The sequence below is a fragment of the Taudactylus pleione genome, unplaced genomic scaffold (assembly GCF_031769625.1).
Source record: "Taudactylus pleione unplaced genomic scaffold, aTauple2 ptg000066l, whole genome shotgun sequence".
In the NCBI taxonomy this organism is placed as follows: domain Eukaryota; kingdom Metazoa; phylum Chordata; class Amphibia; order Anura; family Myobatrachidae; genus Taudactylus; species Taudactylus pleione.
In genome coordinates, this window is record NW_028284468.1 from 8,688,800 (window position 1) to 8,708,164 (window position 19,365).

Here is a 19,365-nt window from a genome sequence, read left to right on the forward strand (position 1 = left end):
GGCGAGCCAAGCGCATTGAAAATTCTGTATATGTGCACCTGATGCAGTGCCCTCTGTAGTTTTGCCCCATATGTAGTGCCCCTCAAGCAGTGCCCTCAGCCCAGTAGTTACCTGACCACGCTGGCTTTGGCTCCTGCTGGTGCCTTTGACTGAATCTAACTAGATCCAGCAGGCGCGCAGGGCAGGCTCTTCAAATTGCGGATGAAATCATGACCTGACCCGCAAACTGCATCACTGGGAGCGCTGGCCTCTGAAGCGGACAGAGGCTTCTTTAGCCATATACACTCTTCCATTGGGCTTGTTCGTACATTTGAAAATTGATTGCCCGCTTACCAATAGTGTTTTCATCATATTATTGTGCTTAGAGCTTATTTTAGTACTGCAATGGGGCTGATATTGCCATCCAATCTGTTTGCAAATCCCTTTAGTGACCTTCCCTCTCACATGGTAAGAAACGCCATGCACCGGCCTGTTCCGTTTATTTGGCTCTACGTTTGATTGGCCGAATTGCACTGAACGTGCAAATGAATAGATCACGAGGGCACAATGTTTGCTGTTTCCCGGGACTACACCCACTGACTGCTGTAACCATCAGGCAAATTTTTAGCTGTTGGTCTATTTAAAAACCTAGCCAATGTGAGTTTGATTGGACCAGGAGATTTTGTGCCCACATCCGTTTTGTTCCAGTTAAAGCCCATCTGATGTGTGGTCGGAAACTAAATGTACAGTCAGGTGCATAAATATTGGGAATTTTCATATTTTGGCCTCTATTCACCACCACAATGGCTTTGAAATGAAGCAAACAAGATGTGTTTTAACTGCAGACTTTCAGATTTAATTTGAGGGTAATTACATCCAAATCAGGTGAACGGTGTAGGAATTACAACGGTTTCTATATGTGCCTCCCACTTTTTAGGGGGCCAAAAGTAATATTACAAGTATAGACATGAGTGGCTTGAGAGGCGGGGGCTCGGTGCAGGCTCTGTGCGGGGAAGTGTCGCCCCCGTTTTCCGGGAGGGACAAGGCCAGAGTCTGGGTGCACGCAGACTTCCTGGCCTCGCAGGCTGCCAGGATCCGGATGATGGTCGCGATTGTTTCGATGATGACCGATGGTGACCCCATGCTGCGACGACGCAAATGCAGCAAGGAGGTGTGTGACAGCATTCTGCATTTGCATTTTTAATGGACGGAAATACAGAGGCGCTTGTGTGCGGCTGTGGAATTCCGTCCATCTCTGAATCAGGCCCAATGTTCCCGGAGACTTCTCTACTGCACCAATCTCCGGGGGGAAAAGCCGGCGCTCCACTTTCCTGGCGATTTCTGTCTGCAGCACTGGCCGATGTGACAGGACTCCGGAGAGGTACTGTAAGTATACTTATATGAGTGCGTGGTTTGGTCACCACACGCCCTGCCCCAATTCTAGATATGCCAATTTATAGACATGGTAAAACCAGCTAAATAAAATTGGATAGATCTTGGTGCACATAGAATATGAAATGGGATTAAAAATCACTATGAATGCTATCTGCTCCTTGTATTCACTTTTTAAAGAAGTTGTAGAAAGTGGTCTACTGTTTGCTTATTGGAGAGAGCAATCATTATTCTTATTTATTTTCAAGTTGGTTTCAAGGTGGGCTTAGCCTGTGATGGGGAGATCAGAGACTCCTGCAATGTGTGCACGCCAATATGACAGAAGGTGGGCTTAGCCTGTGATGGAGAGATCTGTGACTCCTACCTTTATGTATGCCAATATGAGAGAGACTGAAGGTGGGCTTAGCCTGCGATGGGGAGATCAGAGACTCCTGCAATGTGTGCACGCCAATATGACAGAAGGTGGGCTTAGCCTGTGATGGAGAGATCTGTGACTCCTACCTTTATGTATGCCAATATGAGAGAGTCTGAAGGTGGGCTTAACCTGCAAGAGTGAGATGTGTTAATGATAACAGACAGTGCACAAGTCTGATCTATATGGAATACTCACTAAGCATATATTTACTGTGACATACTATACGGGTATAACACACCATCCCAAGAGATTACTATATTAAGAGTTCTAAATGAAGGATAAAAATATTTTACAACTGTGCTTTTTATACGTACTACTATACACAATGTAAAGGTGGTGTATATACAATGTGTAGGACGATCAGTGGAGAATTACTAAAGTGCCACGAAATTACTAAGTACTATTTAAGTACACTCACGTCCAGACACAAATTAATTTTGAGTAGACGTGGTCACTATTTAAATACCACTGTGTAACTAGTCAACACCTAATGTAATCAATGTCTGCCTACAATTAAGTGGGGTACTCCGAGACTTTGGATAGATCTATATTCTAACACAAACGTATGTAGTTTATAGTATATGTGACTGCTTATGATAATTCAATGCTTAGGACTAATTCACTCAGTACCACTGTCATTCAGGTTGTAATTAATTGAAATAATAATTCACCAAGCAAGGGAAATGACGTGGCTAATTCTGAATATATTTATACAATATTACATTCTGAACACTTTATGTAATCAAAAACACCTTTTGTCTAAACATTTGCTATATGGTTACAATGGTCTCTTGGCAAAAATAAGGAAGTTGTCTAGTATCTGAACATATTCAATTTGATACTAATTTAAAATATAAGAAATATTTATACCTCCGATAAACAAGCAGGAGGAGACCACTTTCTATTTGCACTACGACTATTATTTAAAAAGTACATAAAAGAGCATATACGAGGTATGTCTATAAAATAACGAGACACTGATTCCACCTAGTAAACAAAATAGTCAGAACCGGTTCTAATTGCATACATAGCAACCTTGAACTTGTCTGAACCTGCATGACAAGCGGCAACACTCTGACGTTCAGTTGATTGTGAGTCGCCATGTAATTTGGTTGTGTTTTCTGTAGAGTGCCGAAAAAATGTTAAGTGTAAAAGTTGAACAACGTGTCAATTTGAAATTGTTAGTAAGGAATGTTGTGTTGACGTTCTGCAGCAACCTGACGCAGATCCAAACCTGTTTCATAAAGTAATCACTTGTGATGAGACCTGGATCTTCCAGTACGATCCTGAAACCAAAAGACAGTCAGTGCACTGGAAAATAGTCATTACCAAGAATGAAAAAAAAGCTTGTCAAAATTCAAAGCAATGCTCATTGTTTTTTTTCGATATCAAGGGTGTAATTTTGCAAGATTGGGTTCCAGAAGGCACAACAGGTAACCAGCATTATTATAAGGAAGTTTAGAAAAAGCTGAGAGAGAGAGTCAGAAAGAAATGGCTGCAACGGTGGAAAATTGGTTTCATTCTCACCAGGACAATGCGCCGGCTCACATAGCACTTTCTGTGACCAACAATCACATTACTACACTTGCACATCCTCCATAATAGCCTGATTTAGCACCTTGCGACTTTTATCTTTTCCCAAAAGTTAAATCAGTGCTTAAAGGGCCACATTCTGAATCAGTTGATGCTGTAAAGAAAACGGCAGATATATTGAAACAACTGACAGAAATTGATTTGCTCCATGCCTTCCACCAGCGGAAAACAAGACTACAGCGATGTATTAGTGCAAATGGGCAGTATATTGAAGGGGACAAACGTTAAATATGTAATACCAATAAATAAAGATGTTATTTAGTAGACATACCTCGTATACCAGGGAATTCAATTCAGTTCATATTCTTTGTGCTCTCTGATATCTATCGATTTTTATTTAGTTGGTTTTAATATGTCTATATTTGTAATGCAAATAATAAGTTACATTTTAATTGTTTGTCATGTGCACTACATAAGACCACTCCTCATTAATGAGACATCACTTCTCTATTTGTTTTAGATGTCCCTTGTACATTTTGCCACTTCTAGGTGCAGTATTTAGTGTTGGATGGTGGATTTATTTTATTCATTCGTTTATCTATGCAGTACCAGCAGACTGTAACAAGTGCAGCTAGTGATTACAGGATGCAGCCCGAGTAATACAGGCCCTTCATAAAGATACAGGCCCTACCCTAAGCTATGTAAGCCTATGTCAGAGGGGAAGGGGTTAGAGGGAAGGCGATTGCTACTGAAGGCTGTGTAAGTGGAATGCATTATTTTAGGGTAGAGGTCTTCCAGGTTGGGTAAGCATGGTCTATCAGAAGGCTTATTTGTCCCTATATAGGCACCTTTTTTCTTTTTGAGGAAACTAACTAGGGGGATTGTATGTTGGATGAATAATTTCCTTATAGAAGAGGCCATAGAGCAGAACGCAGCTGTATGGCAGAGTACATGTACAATGGTCCTTACTGGCATAAGGGGCATTGTGTTTTCTGACGTGTCTGATATGGAGGAAATGTTCTTTTCACCAGGAGGGAATGGACATTATTTGTATTATTGGTGGCTATATTTTCTAGGCAGAGATGTTTTGCTGGCAGGAATATTTTGAATTAGGCATGGGGACTTTGTTTGCATATAGTGAGGGTCATTGTCTTGTGACTGGGGCGCTAAATAGATAGCAGATGGCCGGGATTTTGGGATATTTGAATCTAGTTGAGCCATTTGATTTTCCCCTGTGTTCCCAGTCAGTTTGCACAAGTATCTATGTAGGATCAAGTCTGGTTCTTTACTTTATTTAGTTAAAAAATAACTCATACTGCTGCTTAAAGCAATAAATCCATAATCTGAAGACAGTGGGAAGAAAATTATTGCTTTCTGTAATCTCTTCATATATTCTACTTCCACTGAGCAATCCACAGCTTGGCGTTTACAGTATGTGTTTATAGCTTTCCATTATAATGTAAATCTCCCTGTATGTAGTTATCTTAGCTTGGCTTTTACGGACATGCTGAACGCTCACACAAGCTCATGTGGTGTCTTCTTTCCCCTACAGTGGGCTTTTGGAGTAACGTTGTGGGAGCTGATGACGTTGGGGCAGACTCCTTATGTCGATATTGACCCCTTTGAGATGGCAGCTTACCTAAAGGATGGCTACAGAATAGCTCAGCCGATTAACTGCCCGGATGAGCTGTAAGTATAACTATACCGCACTACAATGTACATTGGTGTCTGTAGTTCATGCTCTCAGAGCCATCTGGTGCCATTCCAGAAAATGATTACGACGTGTGTGTGTAGATAAGTCGAGCACTTATTACACATTTGTTTCACTGTATTTTGACAACATGTGAACCACAATTTGCTGTAGTGACTTCTATATGAGACACAAAGGGAATTTTAGTCTATTTACCTTGGTGCAGTTCTGTTGTTGCTCTTTGATACTGTTAAAGGTCCTTATGGTGCCAGTATCTAATCCTTATTCACTGCATTTGTACTAATTGAATGTTACCTTACAGTGCCCACCGTTGTGCATATACTTTAACCATCTTGTAGGGGCTGTGGATGGTTTTATATTTTCTACTGAAGGATGCATCCATTTTGCTAATGGTAGTAAAGCTCTGTAATACCCTCTTTCCTCCCAGGTTTGCAGTCATGGCATGCTGTTGGGCTCTGGACCCAGAAGAAAGGCCCAAGTTCCAGCAGCTGGTACAGTGTCTGACTGAATTCCACTCCGCCCTTGGAGCCTATGTGTGAGGAGCCACTGGGACATCACAGCCCGGACGCCACACTTCCCGTATCTGTATAAAGCTCACAGCACAGTGCCTTAGGATACTATGATAACCTTCATTTTTTTACCTTTTTTTTTTTTTTTTTTTTTTTAATAAAATACTTTTATATCAAGTATTTTATTGCTATTATATCTTGGTTTTCGTGAAGCTGAATGGATTGAACAATACATGGAAGAATACACAAGTCTGGTCTCAAGAGCGAGACACTATAGATTGCTTCTACAAAGGGCACCCAATGCCGTAAAGGCATTTGTACTTTTATAAATATTGGACCTTTTTTTTTTTTTTTTTTTTTTTTTTTATAAACCCTATCTCCCTTTTTTGTTTTGTTCTTTTAGTAATTGGTATATGTTTGGACGTCTTTAAGATGCATTGTTCCTTTGTAAAAGGGTGAAGACATAAGTTATAACACTTGACAATGCCTCCTAATTGTATGCTTGTTTTGAACTTATGCAGCAGTTCACTTTGTACATAAAGGATAATGGTTTGTCTTCAGCACAGATATTGTACTTGTTAGCTCGCACGACATAGTATTACGGTACACCTCATTCTGTTTAACCTTTTTGTTGCAGGAAGGGCTTGCACAAAATAAAGAATAGAGAAGACACTAGAGCGGCCAGTATGGTACTATTATATAGCATTAAATAAAAAGCACATGCCCTTGGAACCAGGAATTAATCTGTAGGGCCGGCCAATCTGAAGATGATCAGTCTGAAAGTCTATAGGGCACAAACTTTGTTAATCAAAATCAGGAGTGGAAGTTCAGGCTGCCTAGCAATAGCCGGGAAAGCTGCAGTGATGCTGCCGACTATGTCACCGTCCTAACATGTAATGCTCAAAGAAAACCAAGGGGACAATTCAGAATAGTATTACCAGCTAAACTAGTACAATTTTACTGCTAGATATGCCCTGATGTACATGCCCACAAGGCACTGACAAAACCGCAAGGCTATTTGAATTACTGCCTCCAATGTGTAAAGCTGTTAAAAGTAGTCACCATATAACAGTAAACAATAAATGGCAAACCTTGATGTAAAAAAAAATATATATATATATATATATATATATATATATATATAATGTGATTTTGTGGCTGCTCTAGCATTCTGCTCTATTCTTTATTCTGTACATTACTATCTTGCTGGAGTGTTGCACAAGATACAAAGGGTCACCACAGAATGGTGAGAGCACTGAACAATATGAGAACCTAGCCTGCAGTAAGTCACAAATTCTGATCACACAATGCATAGGGTACATTCTATTTAAAATATTCACTACTTATGAAATCTCACCTTTGCATTTCATGAGCTATATAATTATGTATTTTCGCTCAGTGCTTAGGTGTAAACAGATATGTTTCAATACTCTGGGAGAGACTGAACCACTTGACAAGAAAGAATCCCAACAGTTGTATGATAGCAGGGCCAAGAGGTGCGCTTGTCATCCTGGCTTCCTTCCTAGTGCTAATGGATTACCACCTTTTTATAGCATGTTAATTTACGTGGAGTGCAGTCACATTAACTGTAACATTAGGACGGCTTTAATTCACTACTCGTGTTTGGCTGGCAGGGCCCGCTTGAACTTGTAACTCCACAATAAGAAATCCCCCTGTCTGTGCTATGAAGTGTTACTGAAGAATTTTTCTAAGAATGGATGGTAGTTAAATTACAGTATTTGGATTAGTTGCATTTGGTTGTATTATGGTCCTCAAACTCTGTCCTCAGGACCCCACACAGGTCACATTCCAGGTCACACAGCAGGAGCACAGGTGTATTCCTTACTCACTTACTTACACATTTTAAAAGACCTGCAGGTGGAGCTAATTATTTCACTTTTGATTATGTGAGGAGACCTGGAAAACATGCACTGTTTGGGGTCCCGGGGGCCGAGTTTAAGAACCACTGGTGTAGATGTTAAGTAGGTAAACAATCTTGACATTTTAAAAGCAGTAGCTTGGTATTTATTATGCTGCTTTCTCACAAAGATTAAATTGCCATATTGATCTATCATGCATGGACTCCCAAAACCTCGCTTGAGGACAAATTTATCAGATGTGGAAAACCAAGTTGAACGCTGGTCCCTATTGTTGGATGCCTGCAGCTGCCTGTACTACAGGAATGGAGGCAGAAAACAATGCAATTCTGTCCTATAGCAACCAATCAGATTCTGTATCATTTTCTAGAATGCAATAGAGAAATGATAGCTAGAATCTGGTTGCCATGGGTAACATCACCACGTGTCTGTTTTAGAAGCTTTAGTAAATCTACCCCTTGAGACCGTTACTGGAAGAATCTAAATTTACAGCTGCTGGAAGCTTAGGTCCCTGGCACCTTTGCTCAGGAATTAGAGAAATTCATTGCTATTATGGAAGACATACAGATGTGGTGCTGACCTTTTCTTTACATAAAGACCAATTAGATAAACTATCTGCTTCACACTGGCCTCAAACATACAGTATTTTGGATGGTGTCACAATTGCTCTTTAGTGATTAATCTATGAACTCAAATCGGGCTACAACTGTACTTGTCTGGTCTGCTGTGGCCCCCCAAAAAAATGTAAATCCATTTGAAACCAATGGAAGAATCTTACAGACCATAATTTAGCAATACATAGGAATGACTTCTCAAATTGCTTATTTATTTTAGTTGAAAGGGCTCCTTGGTCGGTGGTCTCTCTCTAAAGACAGAAACCCCTCTCCTCTGTGATAGGCCTTTTCCCATTCAGTTATAGGGCCAGATGTACTAAGCTCTGAAAAGTGATAAAGTGCAGAGTGATAAACCACCAGCCACTCAGCTCCTAACTGTCATGTTACAGGCTGTGTTTGAAAAAAGAGTTAGGAGCTGATTGGTTGGTAACTTATCACTCTCCACTTTATCACTTCCAAGAGCTTAGTACATCTGGCCCATAGTCTCAATTTAGTGGCACACATGTCTGACTGCAGTATTTATTTACATGACCTAGATGTTAGCACAGATGTAGTAACTGTGACATGACTCTGACACTACCACCAGGCCACAGTGCCACATGCCGCCTTTAGAATATAGCTGGAAACCGGAATACGACATGTGCCCAGCCTTATAGGAATGGTACAAACACTTGAAACTAACATAGAACTAATCCCATCTGTCAGTCGTCATTGCGACGTAATCCCATGTTGCAGTTATTGTGAGGTCGCTCCTGTTCTATGCTGTTAGCACTGTGTCAACAAAGCAATTTGTATTTGTCAGGAGCAGTCTTGTAATTAAATGGCAAAGATCCAAATATATTTTTTTAATATGTTGTGAAATAAAAAAAAAAAACAATGAAAAAAAAAAAAGTTTGTTTATTACTTTACAAGAGATGATTTTTTATTTTTATTACTCTGTAGGAATAACCCTTCCCACCATCACAAATACACATGGGCTGTAGGAGCCTATAGATTGGGTTAGTTCCTGCAAACCTCAAGTAGCACCTAAAAGGCTATGGATTTTAAAATATAGCAAATATGGCTTTGTAGTGACTGGAACAAGTGTTCTCTATCCATGTCCATGTTCCGCTGTCTGTGTCCTGGATGCCACGGTCACCAGGAATGGCTAGCACTGCCCTTGGCTCAGGCAGTCATTGTGGGCTATTGCACCTGTATATGTTTCTCCTAGTCTCTCTACATCTGTTAGGGCCTTATTCCAATGTGCACACAATGTCGGGCACAAGCTGTCGGTGTTTTCAGTCCCAGTCGCACTGCGCGTGCGCCCCGATGGTTACTGCCGGAAGCTGCAGAGCAAATTGGGAGACAGGCCATTTCAGTGAGCGGTCTTGGCGGTGACTGGGATGGCTAGCCAGACGCGGACGTGTCTCTCTGTGGGCGACTGCGGCTTTAGCTCTAATTTTGGCGGGTATGTTCAAACGTACATTCTACGCCTCTATAGATCTGGTGCAATGTTTGATGGTGTGTCTTAATATGCAAAGTGGTAGCTGGTGGGAGTCGCTTCAGTCGCGGATGCATTAGCGTGCACTTTTTAATTGGGCCCTTTTTGTGGTTTCATATGTGCCCCTAAGGGTCATAGGTCATGCTGCTAAACAGCCAGAACATTTATTCTCTCTGACAGGCTGATCGGATTAACCTGACAGAGTGCGATTGTTTATCCACGTCACCTCCACATAGTGCTGACATACTACTTTCATTTTTCATGGTTTATTGTTAAGGTGCATACACACAACGATTTTTTGAACGATTATCGATATCGTTCAATCGTTGAAAAAATCGTTCACTTTCTGAGTTAAAACTATGACCGATTATCGTTCATGCGCGTTCACGTTTGTAGTTCAGTCAGACTGACCAACTCAACGATTTTCACTAAGGGAATATGCAAAAATTGTTTGTAGTTCAAAAAAATCATTCATTACATTTAGTAAATGAACGGTTTTAGTAAATGATTTTTGTTCATTTTTCCCTTAAAAAAAGAACAAAAATCAGTTACTAAATCGTTGTGTGTGCATGCGGCTTTAAGCGGCATACACACAACGATTTTGTTACCAACGATTTTATGAACGATTTTCTGTCAGATTACACTGCACAACAATGAAAATGTTTCCGATGTGAAAATAGTTACTTCTAATTGATTTCAGCATGCAAAGAATGAATATGACATTTAATACTCTCAGTTTTAAATTAGAAGTGGAGCGAAACTAGTTTAACAAGTATGCAGTTTCTAGCTTATTTATGTCTTCGGGAATAGACTGGTGCCAAAATCAATATAAAGATCTCAATCCGTACAGCTGTGGTCAAAAGTTATGAGAATGATACAAGTATTGGTTTTCACAAAGTTTTCTGCCTCAGTGTTTATAGACCTTTTTTTCAGATGTTACTATGATATACTGAAGTAACATTACAAGCATTTCATAAGTGTCAAAGGCTTTTATTGACAATTACATTAATTTTATGCAGAGATTCAATATTTGCAGTGTTGACCCTTTTTCAAGACCTCTGCAATTTGCCCTGGCATGCTGTCAATCAAATTGTGGGCCACATACTGACTGATGGCCGCCCATTCTTGCCTAATCAATGCTTGGAGTTTGTCAGAATTTGTGGGTGTTTGTCCACCTGCCTCTTGAGGATTGACCACAAATTCTCAATGGGATTAAGGTCTGGGGAGTTTCCTGGCCATGGACCCAAAAATGTCGATGTTTTGTTGCCCGAGCCACTTGGTTATCACTTTTGCCTTATGGCAGGGTGCTCCATCATGCTGGAAAAGGCATTGTTCATCACTAAACTGTTCTTGGATGCTTGGGAGAAGTTGCTCTTGGAGGATGTTTTGGTACCATTCTTTATTCATGGCTGTGTTCTTAGGCAAAATTGCGAGTGAGCCCACTCCCTTGGCTGAGAAGCAACCCCACACATGAATGGTCTCAGGATGCTTTACTGTTGGCATGACACAGGACTGATGGTAACACTCACCTTTCCTTCTCCGGACAAGCGTTTTTTCCAGATGCACCAAAAAATCTAAAAGGGGATTAATCAGAGAAAATAACTTTACCCCAGTCCTCAGCAGTCCATTCCCTGTACCTATTGCAGAATATCAGTCTGCCCCTGATGTTTTTCCTGGAGAGAAGTGGCTTCTTTGCTGCCTTTCTTGACACCAGGCCATCCTCCAAAAGTCTTCGTCCTGTGTCATACCAACAGTGAACAGATGAGAATTAAAGTAATATTCCTCCTTTGATGCAGGCACCATAGAGACAATAAATACAATAGAGTAATGCATTATGCTAAGTATTCAACTAAGGCAGAGCTTCACTCATTTTTCTATTATCTAGGAGCCAGCCCCACCATCCCAAAAAAAACGAAACTTGTAAAGTGCAAAACATCATATCTAAAACAGAACAAGCTTAAAAAGTAATTACTATAACCGTCCTATTTGTCCACGAACATGTCTTGTTCCTTTAGAGTTGAAGTACCACCGGTCTACAGACCTGTTGGGATTGAAATCTTCAGCGGATGGGCACAGTTGAGACTGGCAACATCGAGACCATGCACAACAATCTTCTCAGAAACGGAAATCTCTCTTAGTGCTGGCTGGAGAAGGTCACTTAGTTTCTTTCCCTTGCTAATAACTTTAAATTCATACCATATGTTCAGTAAAGTTGTTTCACAGAACCCACCTTTATTTGCTGTTCACTAAATAAGCACATTATTTTCTGTCCTCTCTAGAGCACCATAACTTGCCAGGCTGCTTCCTGTACCCATGTGAATGTATAGGAAACTAGTGCACCTATCATTGTCTTGTATGGTCAGGATTTCGCAACTATTTAACTGCATTTTCAATGACATTTTCTTTGTCCATTTGGACAGCAGATGATTCTGAGCTACTTATCCCATGCAGCCGCACATCTTCATACATCCCAGTTAAGGGAGTAGTGGTGAGAAATGTATCTTCATATACTCCATGGGTATAGATTGCAGTGATGAGGTTGTATCTTTCACATGCATATCGACCATGCTTAGGAAAAGCTCTTCCCCTTGAAACAAAAGTGAAATATGTTTGTGTGACACCAGGTAGTCCAATATAAGTGCAGCATGTGCACAAACTTAGAATTGCGAGCTTTTTCTACTAATCCATTGCAACTGTGGAAGTAATTATCTATCTTCCTGCTAGAACCCATTCCAGGAGAATGGTGACACTTCCAGGTGACAGGTGCTGAGAGCACTCACCTTGCAGCCCCTTGTACATCATACAAGTATTGAAACGTTCTAATCTAGCTTTCCAGGTTTTCTACTCCCACTTTCAATTCTTGCATTCTTTTTGGAGATTGCTGGCAGAATTTAAACGGCATCTTCAAGACCATGTCACGATCCTGCACGTACTTTAACATCATTGACGGAAGCTAATACTATGTGCAATACAGTGGTCACCAAGAACATGATCCACTTCTTACTTCATTTCTGTACAAGACCGTTTTCGGTACTGATTATATTTGCTGCACGTCAGGGCCATTACAAATTAGATGCTTGTTGAACAGCGATTGCAGAAGTTCAGGTTTATCTGGTTCATTCTCCATGCTGTTCAAGTAGCTTTCTGTTGTTGCACTTTCAGAAGGTACAGCTGACAAAAAGGTTTCCCATAAAGCATTTTTCTTTACATACCTCACATAGATGATTAACTCCAACATCAGCGTTATCAGTGGATCCATCAAGTAGCAAAGTTAAAATGGGTACACACTAAAAGAGTACCCATATCGGGCGCTTTGTACACACTAGACAATCCGGTGCCTGCCTGCCTGCCCAATATGCTGGCCCCCACGGCATAGTGCTGCATGGGATCGTCAGCCACATCGCCTGATTTTACTGCATGTACAAGAGATCAGGCGATGCGGCTGACGACCCCACGGGAGCGCATACTACAAAATGTAGTACATACACACTGCACGATGTGATCGATTTGTCGTTCCGATGTGCTGGAATTGGCCAAATCGTTAGCAATATCGTGTAGTGTGTAGGAGCCTTAACCTATCTAGCTTTTAGTTCAGGAATGAAATAACAGTTGCAATGGATGAGCTAAGTTCTTTACGTCTTTCATCACTGGCATATTCATTTGTCATTTCAACACCCAATTTACTTGTCAACATCGGTAAACATTCAAAGTAAGAAAAGGGCTTATTAGTATGGTAATAGGCCATGTTAACAAGAACTTTGAAATAGTTCAACATCTTTGTCTATTTTCGTTTTGCATGGAGCCCAAGGCGTTTTGCATCTCAAGTTTTTACTCACTTCTGATGCGGATATGATTTTTGATGCTTTGGATAATGGTCCAGCTTGAATGGCCCCATATAACAGTGTATGAGCTTTGAATTTCCATCCACCATTTCAGGATATGAGCAACATCCATCACTTTGTGCAATACCAGTGGTCTGATAGATCGGACATTGACGTTCCTTACACCTTTCTGGCTTTAATCATCATCATCATCTCATGGGTTGAAGGTGAACTACAGAAGTTGTGCTTGGAACATTGTCACCACAATTTTCTCATGTTACATTCTCATTGTTACACCTAATGGAGCATATGGGCCTTTCTTCTCTTGCAGTAGCCGGCACTACCTGAGCAGAGATCGCTAAAATAAAAATAAAAAATTAGTCGTAACTGTTTGGCACTTTCTTGAAGGCCAGTGCTTGTTCCAAGGGATGCACGCTATATTTTACAGTTGAGAGGCAGTGACTTAACAAAAAAACTATAAATAAATAGAAATAGAGGGAAAAAAAATATCTTTTTAGAAATGTTAAAAAGAAGTCAGATTCTGTGAAAATAAACTACTCTCCAACTGTAATTGTCAGGGTCACTACTGGTAAGACTAAGACGTGCAGCAGTAGACGTTATCGCTTGCTGTTGCTCGGTTCCTGAGGTGGCTGTTTGGCGGAGGAGTGTGCAGCAATCGACGGTGGTCATGGCTATGAGAGGTTGAACTATTGAAACAAAAAATAAAATAAAAATTTGTATCCAGTAATGTGACAGAGAATAAAAAAAATACAGTATTACCAAATGTAATAGTCTGGATCACTTCTGGGAAGATCAATGAGATGTGTAGCGCCAGGGGAAGTTCAGCGTTGTGCGCACTCCTCCCCTGATGACCAGCCCCCTGAGGAACGGAACATCTGCAGACAGTGGTCACGGCTAGAAGAGCTGTGTGAATAATTAAGAAAATAAATGCTTCACTGATAATTTGGCAGTTTGCAGATGTAGAAACTTTAGGTGTGATAGGCTTCTGCCACATGTGTTTTTTTATTATTTATATGGTGTGAAAAGGGGTCCGCAGTGCCATAGAGAGACCGTATGAACAAAGCAAGAAAAAAATAAATAATAATTTTACAATACATTGAATATGGACACGGCTCTTTAACGTTTGTAGGGTGGTTATTTGCTTATGAATACAACATTGCTACAATTGTGGTTCTAGAGAAAAGTCCCTTCGGTCAAAAGTCAGGATAAGGACTGAAGAGTGCCTGTTTTTCATGTAGGGAAATAGACTATCACAAAGTAGTTCTTGCTGAGAATGGAGTCGGCAGGTACACAGCAACAAGCACAATTCACCAATCACTATTAGCAGAGTATCTGGGTACGACAAGATAGTCGGCTGTCACTATACCGCGCAAGCGGATGGTGCTGGGAGCAGTAGTTTTCCAGACAATATTTAAACCAGGGTATAATGTGCTTGGCCAAGATGCATGTAGTGGTAAGTATGTAACGCAGTTGTTGGTGCTGGTGGCGGTTAGTCCACACGTGGTACAGCTTATCCAGTTCTTATGTTTATTGGAGCAGGTAGAACAATAAGTGACACATGACATAAGGATAGCACAACTGTAACAGCGCTATACAGATTATGTACATATAGGCAGTATGGAGCTCAGGGTATTACTGAGCCCTGTAGTGTGCCCTGGGTATTGCTAGGTGGTGAGGGTGATGCCCTGTACTTATAGTGGTGGTATACTATACTTGCTGTCCAGCTATTTGGCTCTGGTTGGCTCTGTAATGTGAGAGTCTCCTGGGTCCATCCGTTCTCATGGAACATCAGGAAGTAAAGCTGTACGGAGTCAGGTGTCAGGCCTTTCTGACTGAGCTCTGGCAGGTCCTAGCTGTGCCTTATACCACTCCAGCCGGCATTTGGCACTGCACATGGTGATCTGAGGCTTGTTTGCAGGACAAATCCAAGATGGCGGGCGCACTCGTTTCAGGGTCTACCACACAGTCTGACACAGAAACTTCGGACCTTGCTGGTTCTCCCTCTTCACCTGTACCAGCACATCAGCATTCCTATCAATCCATGGTTTAAGCTATTAAGGAGACTATTATCCCCCTGCTTCAGTACCAAACTGCTACTTTTAAGCAAGGTATGCGGGAGAGGAGAAATCATTTATCACAGATTACTCAGACCGTGGATAAAGCTGAGATAAGGCTGGGTGAAGCATTTCAGGACATTTTTGATTTGAAGCAGCATAATGGTGAGCAGCAAAGGACGCAGCATATGTTATGTAATAAAATTGATGACTTGGAGAATCGTTCGCGTAGGAACAGTCTTCATCTGGTGGGTTTGCTAGAATCGGTTAAAGGCCCAGCTTTACATCATTTCATACACCAAACATTACAAGCTTGATTAATAGTTAATAGAGATACGACAGCATATCTGGGAGAAGAAGCGGCTGAGTCACGCGCTAAGCATTAATTATGTTTAGATGAAGTTTTGTGTTCCTCCTTTTATTCTTTTCTTGTTGCCGACACTTCTAAGAATGATGTTGAGCAACTTTATGGGTGGGGTAGACAAATAGCCGCGGGGTTTATCACGCGACTAATTGCCAGCCAAAATCCCCACGCCGCCGGGAAAAGCTATTCAATAAAATAGCCTTTTTCCGTGCCGAAAAATCGGGACTCGTGCGCGAAAACACACTGATTCAGCGAAAACTGCAGAGTCAATGGTTGTTTTTTTTTCCCCTGCGCGCGAGCCTGATTTGGTTGTTTTTAACTCAGATTTTACCTCGCACCTCCATGAGCTGCGAGGTAAAGTCCGACTGTGGGGACTCGCGTGCGAGGAGTCCTCGCTAATTGAATAGGTCCGGCATGGCAATTAGTCTCAGGGTAATTGAATACGCCCCTATGTGTGTGTTTATTTCTGGGACTATGATAGTTCTTATAGTTTTATTTATTTATATATATATATATATATATATATATATATATATATATATAAAACTCTCTGATTTTTCATCTACTTAAAATAGTTTCTTGTGCCTGACTGCCAATGCCGGTACATACTTGTTATGTTAAATTCTATTGCCACTCCATATTCAATACTAAGCCTTTTACTATGGGGGTGCTAGCTGTGGTTTTGATGCCTCATGGGTATACGTCAGTTAGCCTTTCCAACTTCTCTTACATTTCTACTGAAGTCTGCAATTTCAGTATTGTTACACTGTAAAAGGTTGTTTCCCTTTATTTCTCTATTTCTATATATTTCCCTTTTTTTTGTTACTTACCTATACGTTTTTCAAGTATTTGTATTTTCCCCTTTTCCTTTGATGCTCATTTTATTATAGATCTACTTGTCTTTTATTTTGTTTTGGGGTATGGGCCGAGTCTCCGCGCAGGTTAGTTTGCTTATTTGATTTTTTTAATGTCTTTGTTAAAAATCTGCTCATGGAATGTGCGGGGAATTAATTCTCCTGTTAGAAAGAAAAAAGATCCTTTTCTATTTAAAAAAACTTGTCATCAATGGGTTATATTTTAGTAGTCACTGCTTGCTATAATTCAAAAGCCAGAGGAGTAGCAATTCTGGTCAAAGCATCTCTTAGTCAGCAGACTATAATTTTACATGTAGATCCAGTAGTATGGTATGTACATACAAAAACAAAGGTGTTAGATTTTAGGAGGCTGATTTTGCAGAGATGGGAAGATGTGTAAGCGAATCTTTGGCAGAGTGGAGGAACTTGAAAGGAGTGCAGGAGAGGTGGGGAAATTTGTGCAATATTAAAGGCAACAGACCTTTGTAACAAAAGGGTTAGGAAAACCACAAGGACAAGGAAGCCAGTGTGGTTTGGGAAAGAGGTAGCCAGTATTGTGAAAGCAAAAAAGATGGCCTTTAGGAAATACAAGCAGACGCAAAATAATGAAGACAAAGAGGAGTATCTTGTAAAACAGAAGGAGGCTAAGAAAGTAACAGATGTGCAAATGCAAAAGCTGAGGAGCAAATGGCACAGTCAGTGGGTAAAGGGGGCACAACTTTTTTTAAGTAAGCGAAAGGAGAAAAAAAAAAGGTGGAATAAAAAGGCTAAGGACAGAAAGAGGGAGTCTTGTTGAGGGAGACAATGTAATAGCTGATCATCTTAATAATTATTTTTGTGCAGTATTCACTACTGAGAAAGAGAGGGTAAGGGGCCACAGTTAAGTTGCAGGTGTAATCAGAAAAATGAGGTAGGAACAAGCACATTTACAGAGGAGAAGATCCTATCAGAACCCTCAAAACTGAAAGTGGATAAATCAATGGGGCCAGATGGGATACATCTAAGGATACTAAAATAGCTTAAAGGGGTGCTGGTAACACCATTAACAGAATTATTCAACCAGTCACTAGCTACTGGAGTCATTCCAGAGGACTGGAAAAAAGAAAATGTTGTCCCACTGCACAAAACTGGAGGCAAGAAGAGGCAAGCAACTACCGACCAGTGAGCCTTACATCAGTAGTAGGGAAATTGATGAAAGAAAGAGCCGTAGATTATCTCAAATCCAGCAATTTACAGGATCCCAAACAGCATGGATTTACTGGGGGGAGATCATGTAAAACAAATCTTATTGACTTTTTTTGACTGGGTGACTAAGGAAATAGATAAAGGTGGGGCCATAGATATAGCTTATCTAGACTTTAGTAAGGCTTTTGACACTGTTCCACATTGCAGACTGTTAAATAAACTGATAAGCATGGGATTGGACACAAAGATAGTTGAATGGATAAGATCATGGCTGCAGGATAGGAAACAGAGAGTTGTAGTAAACGGAGTGCAGTCTCAAGAGGGAAATGTTACCAGTGGAGTACCTCAGGGATCTGTACTTGGACCAGTGCTTTTTAATATCTTTATTTGTGACATTACAAATGGTATTGAAGGGAAACTATGCCTTTTTGCAGATGACACAAAGGTATGCAACAGGGTAGACACACCAGGAGGGGTAAAACAAATGATTGATGATCTAATGATCTAGGTAGACTAGAGGAATGGTCAAGAACGTGGCAACTACAGTTTAATGCCAAAAAATGCAAGATCATGCACTTGGGTCTCAAAAATCCAAAGGTTAAATACAGTATTAATGGCACTATACTGGAAAGTACTGAAGAGGAAAGGGATCTAGGAGTCACTATTTCAAGTGACTTAAAGACAAGCAAACATCGTAACAAAGCAATGGGGAAGGCAAGTCAGATGCTTGGTTGCATAGGGAGGGAAATCAGTAGCAGGAAGAAGTGATAATACCACGGTATAGGTCATTGGTACGTCCTCATCTCGAATACTGTGTTCACTGCTGGAGGCCATATGAAGGATATTAATACATTAGAGACAGTACAAAGAAGGGCAACTAAAATGGTGCAAGGTCTACACCACAAAACGTACCAGGAAAGACTAAAAGATCTAATATATATAGTTTGGAGCAGAGAAGGGAAAGGGGGGGCATGATAGAAACGTTCAAATATATAAAGGGTTTTAACAAGGTAAAGGAAGGATACAGTCTTCAAAGAAAGAGAAGTATTAGAACAAGGGGACATGTTCTGAAACTGGAGGGTGGTAGGTTCAGGGGAAATTTTAAGAAAAATTAATTCACAGAAAGGGTAGTGTAAAAGGAGAATAGCCTCCCATCAGAGGTGGTAGAGGCTAAGACAGTAGAGTAATTTAAACATGCATGGGATAGACATAAGAGGTAACAATATGTTTAAAAATGGGGCAGACTAGATGGGCCAGTTGGTTCTTATCTGCCGTCAAATTCTATATTTCTATGTTACATGCTTGCCAACTATCCCTCATGGTCAGGGAGACTCCCTGAAATAGTAGCAATCTCCCTGATTGTACCTTACCCCCCATTATGTAGCTGTTATATATTCAAATGGGATCATTAGTATAATTTCCCTGCATTGGGTATAAGGCACAATGATCCCTATGGCTACAGGCATTTTCTGAAAAGTATTAGTGAGTTTTCATCAACAAATAGATCTTACTGACTGCTTTAGGGCTCATTTACATTTGGATGTAAGGTAATGTTA

General features: G+C 40.6%; 1 protein-coding gene and 1 pseudogene across 2 annotated transcripts in view; one reads left to right on the forward strand and one right to left on the reverse strand.

Moving 5' to 3' along the window:
- Nucleotides 1-5,693, forward strand: part of RYK (receptor like tyrosine kinase) — a 165,806-nt gene extending 160,113 nt beyond the window's left edge. For both annotated transcript variants that reach the window (XM_088466654.1, XM_088466653.1), the window contains exons 14-15: nucleotides 4,872-5,008; nucleotides 5,458-5,693. In XM_088466654.1, coding sequence (XP_088322780.1) covers nucleotides 4,872-5,008; nucleotides 5,458-5,569 — 249 coding nt within the window. In that variant the 3' untranslated portion in view covers nucleotides 5,570-5,693. The remainder of the gene's footprint in view (nucleotides 1-4,871; nucleotides 5,009-5,457) is intronic.
- A 5,850-nt stretch (nucleotides 5,694-11,543) lies between these two features.
- On the reverse strand, nucleotides 11,544-13,285 carry LOC148534430 (zinc finger protein 862-like; annotated as a pseudogene).
- Between the last annotated feature and the right edge of the window lie 6,080 nt (nucleotides 13,286-19,365).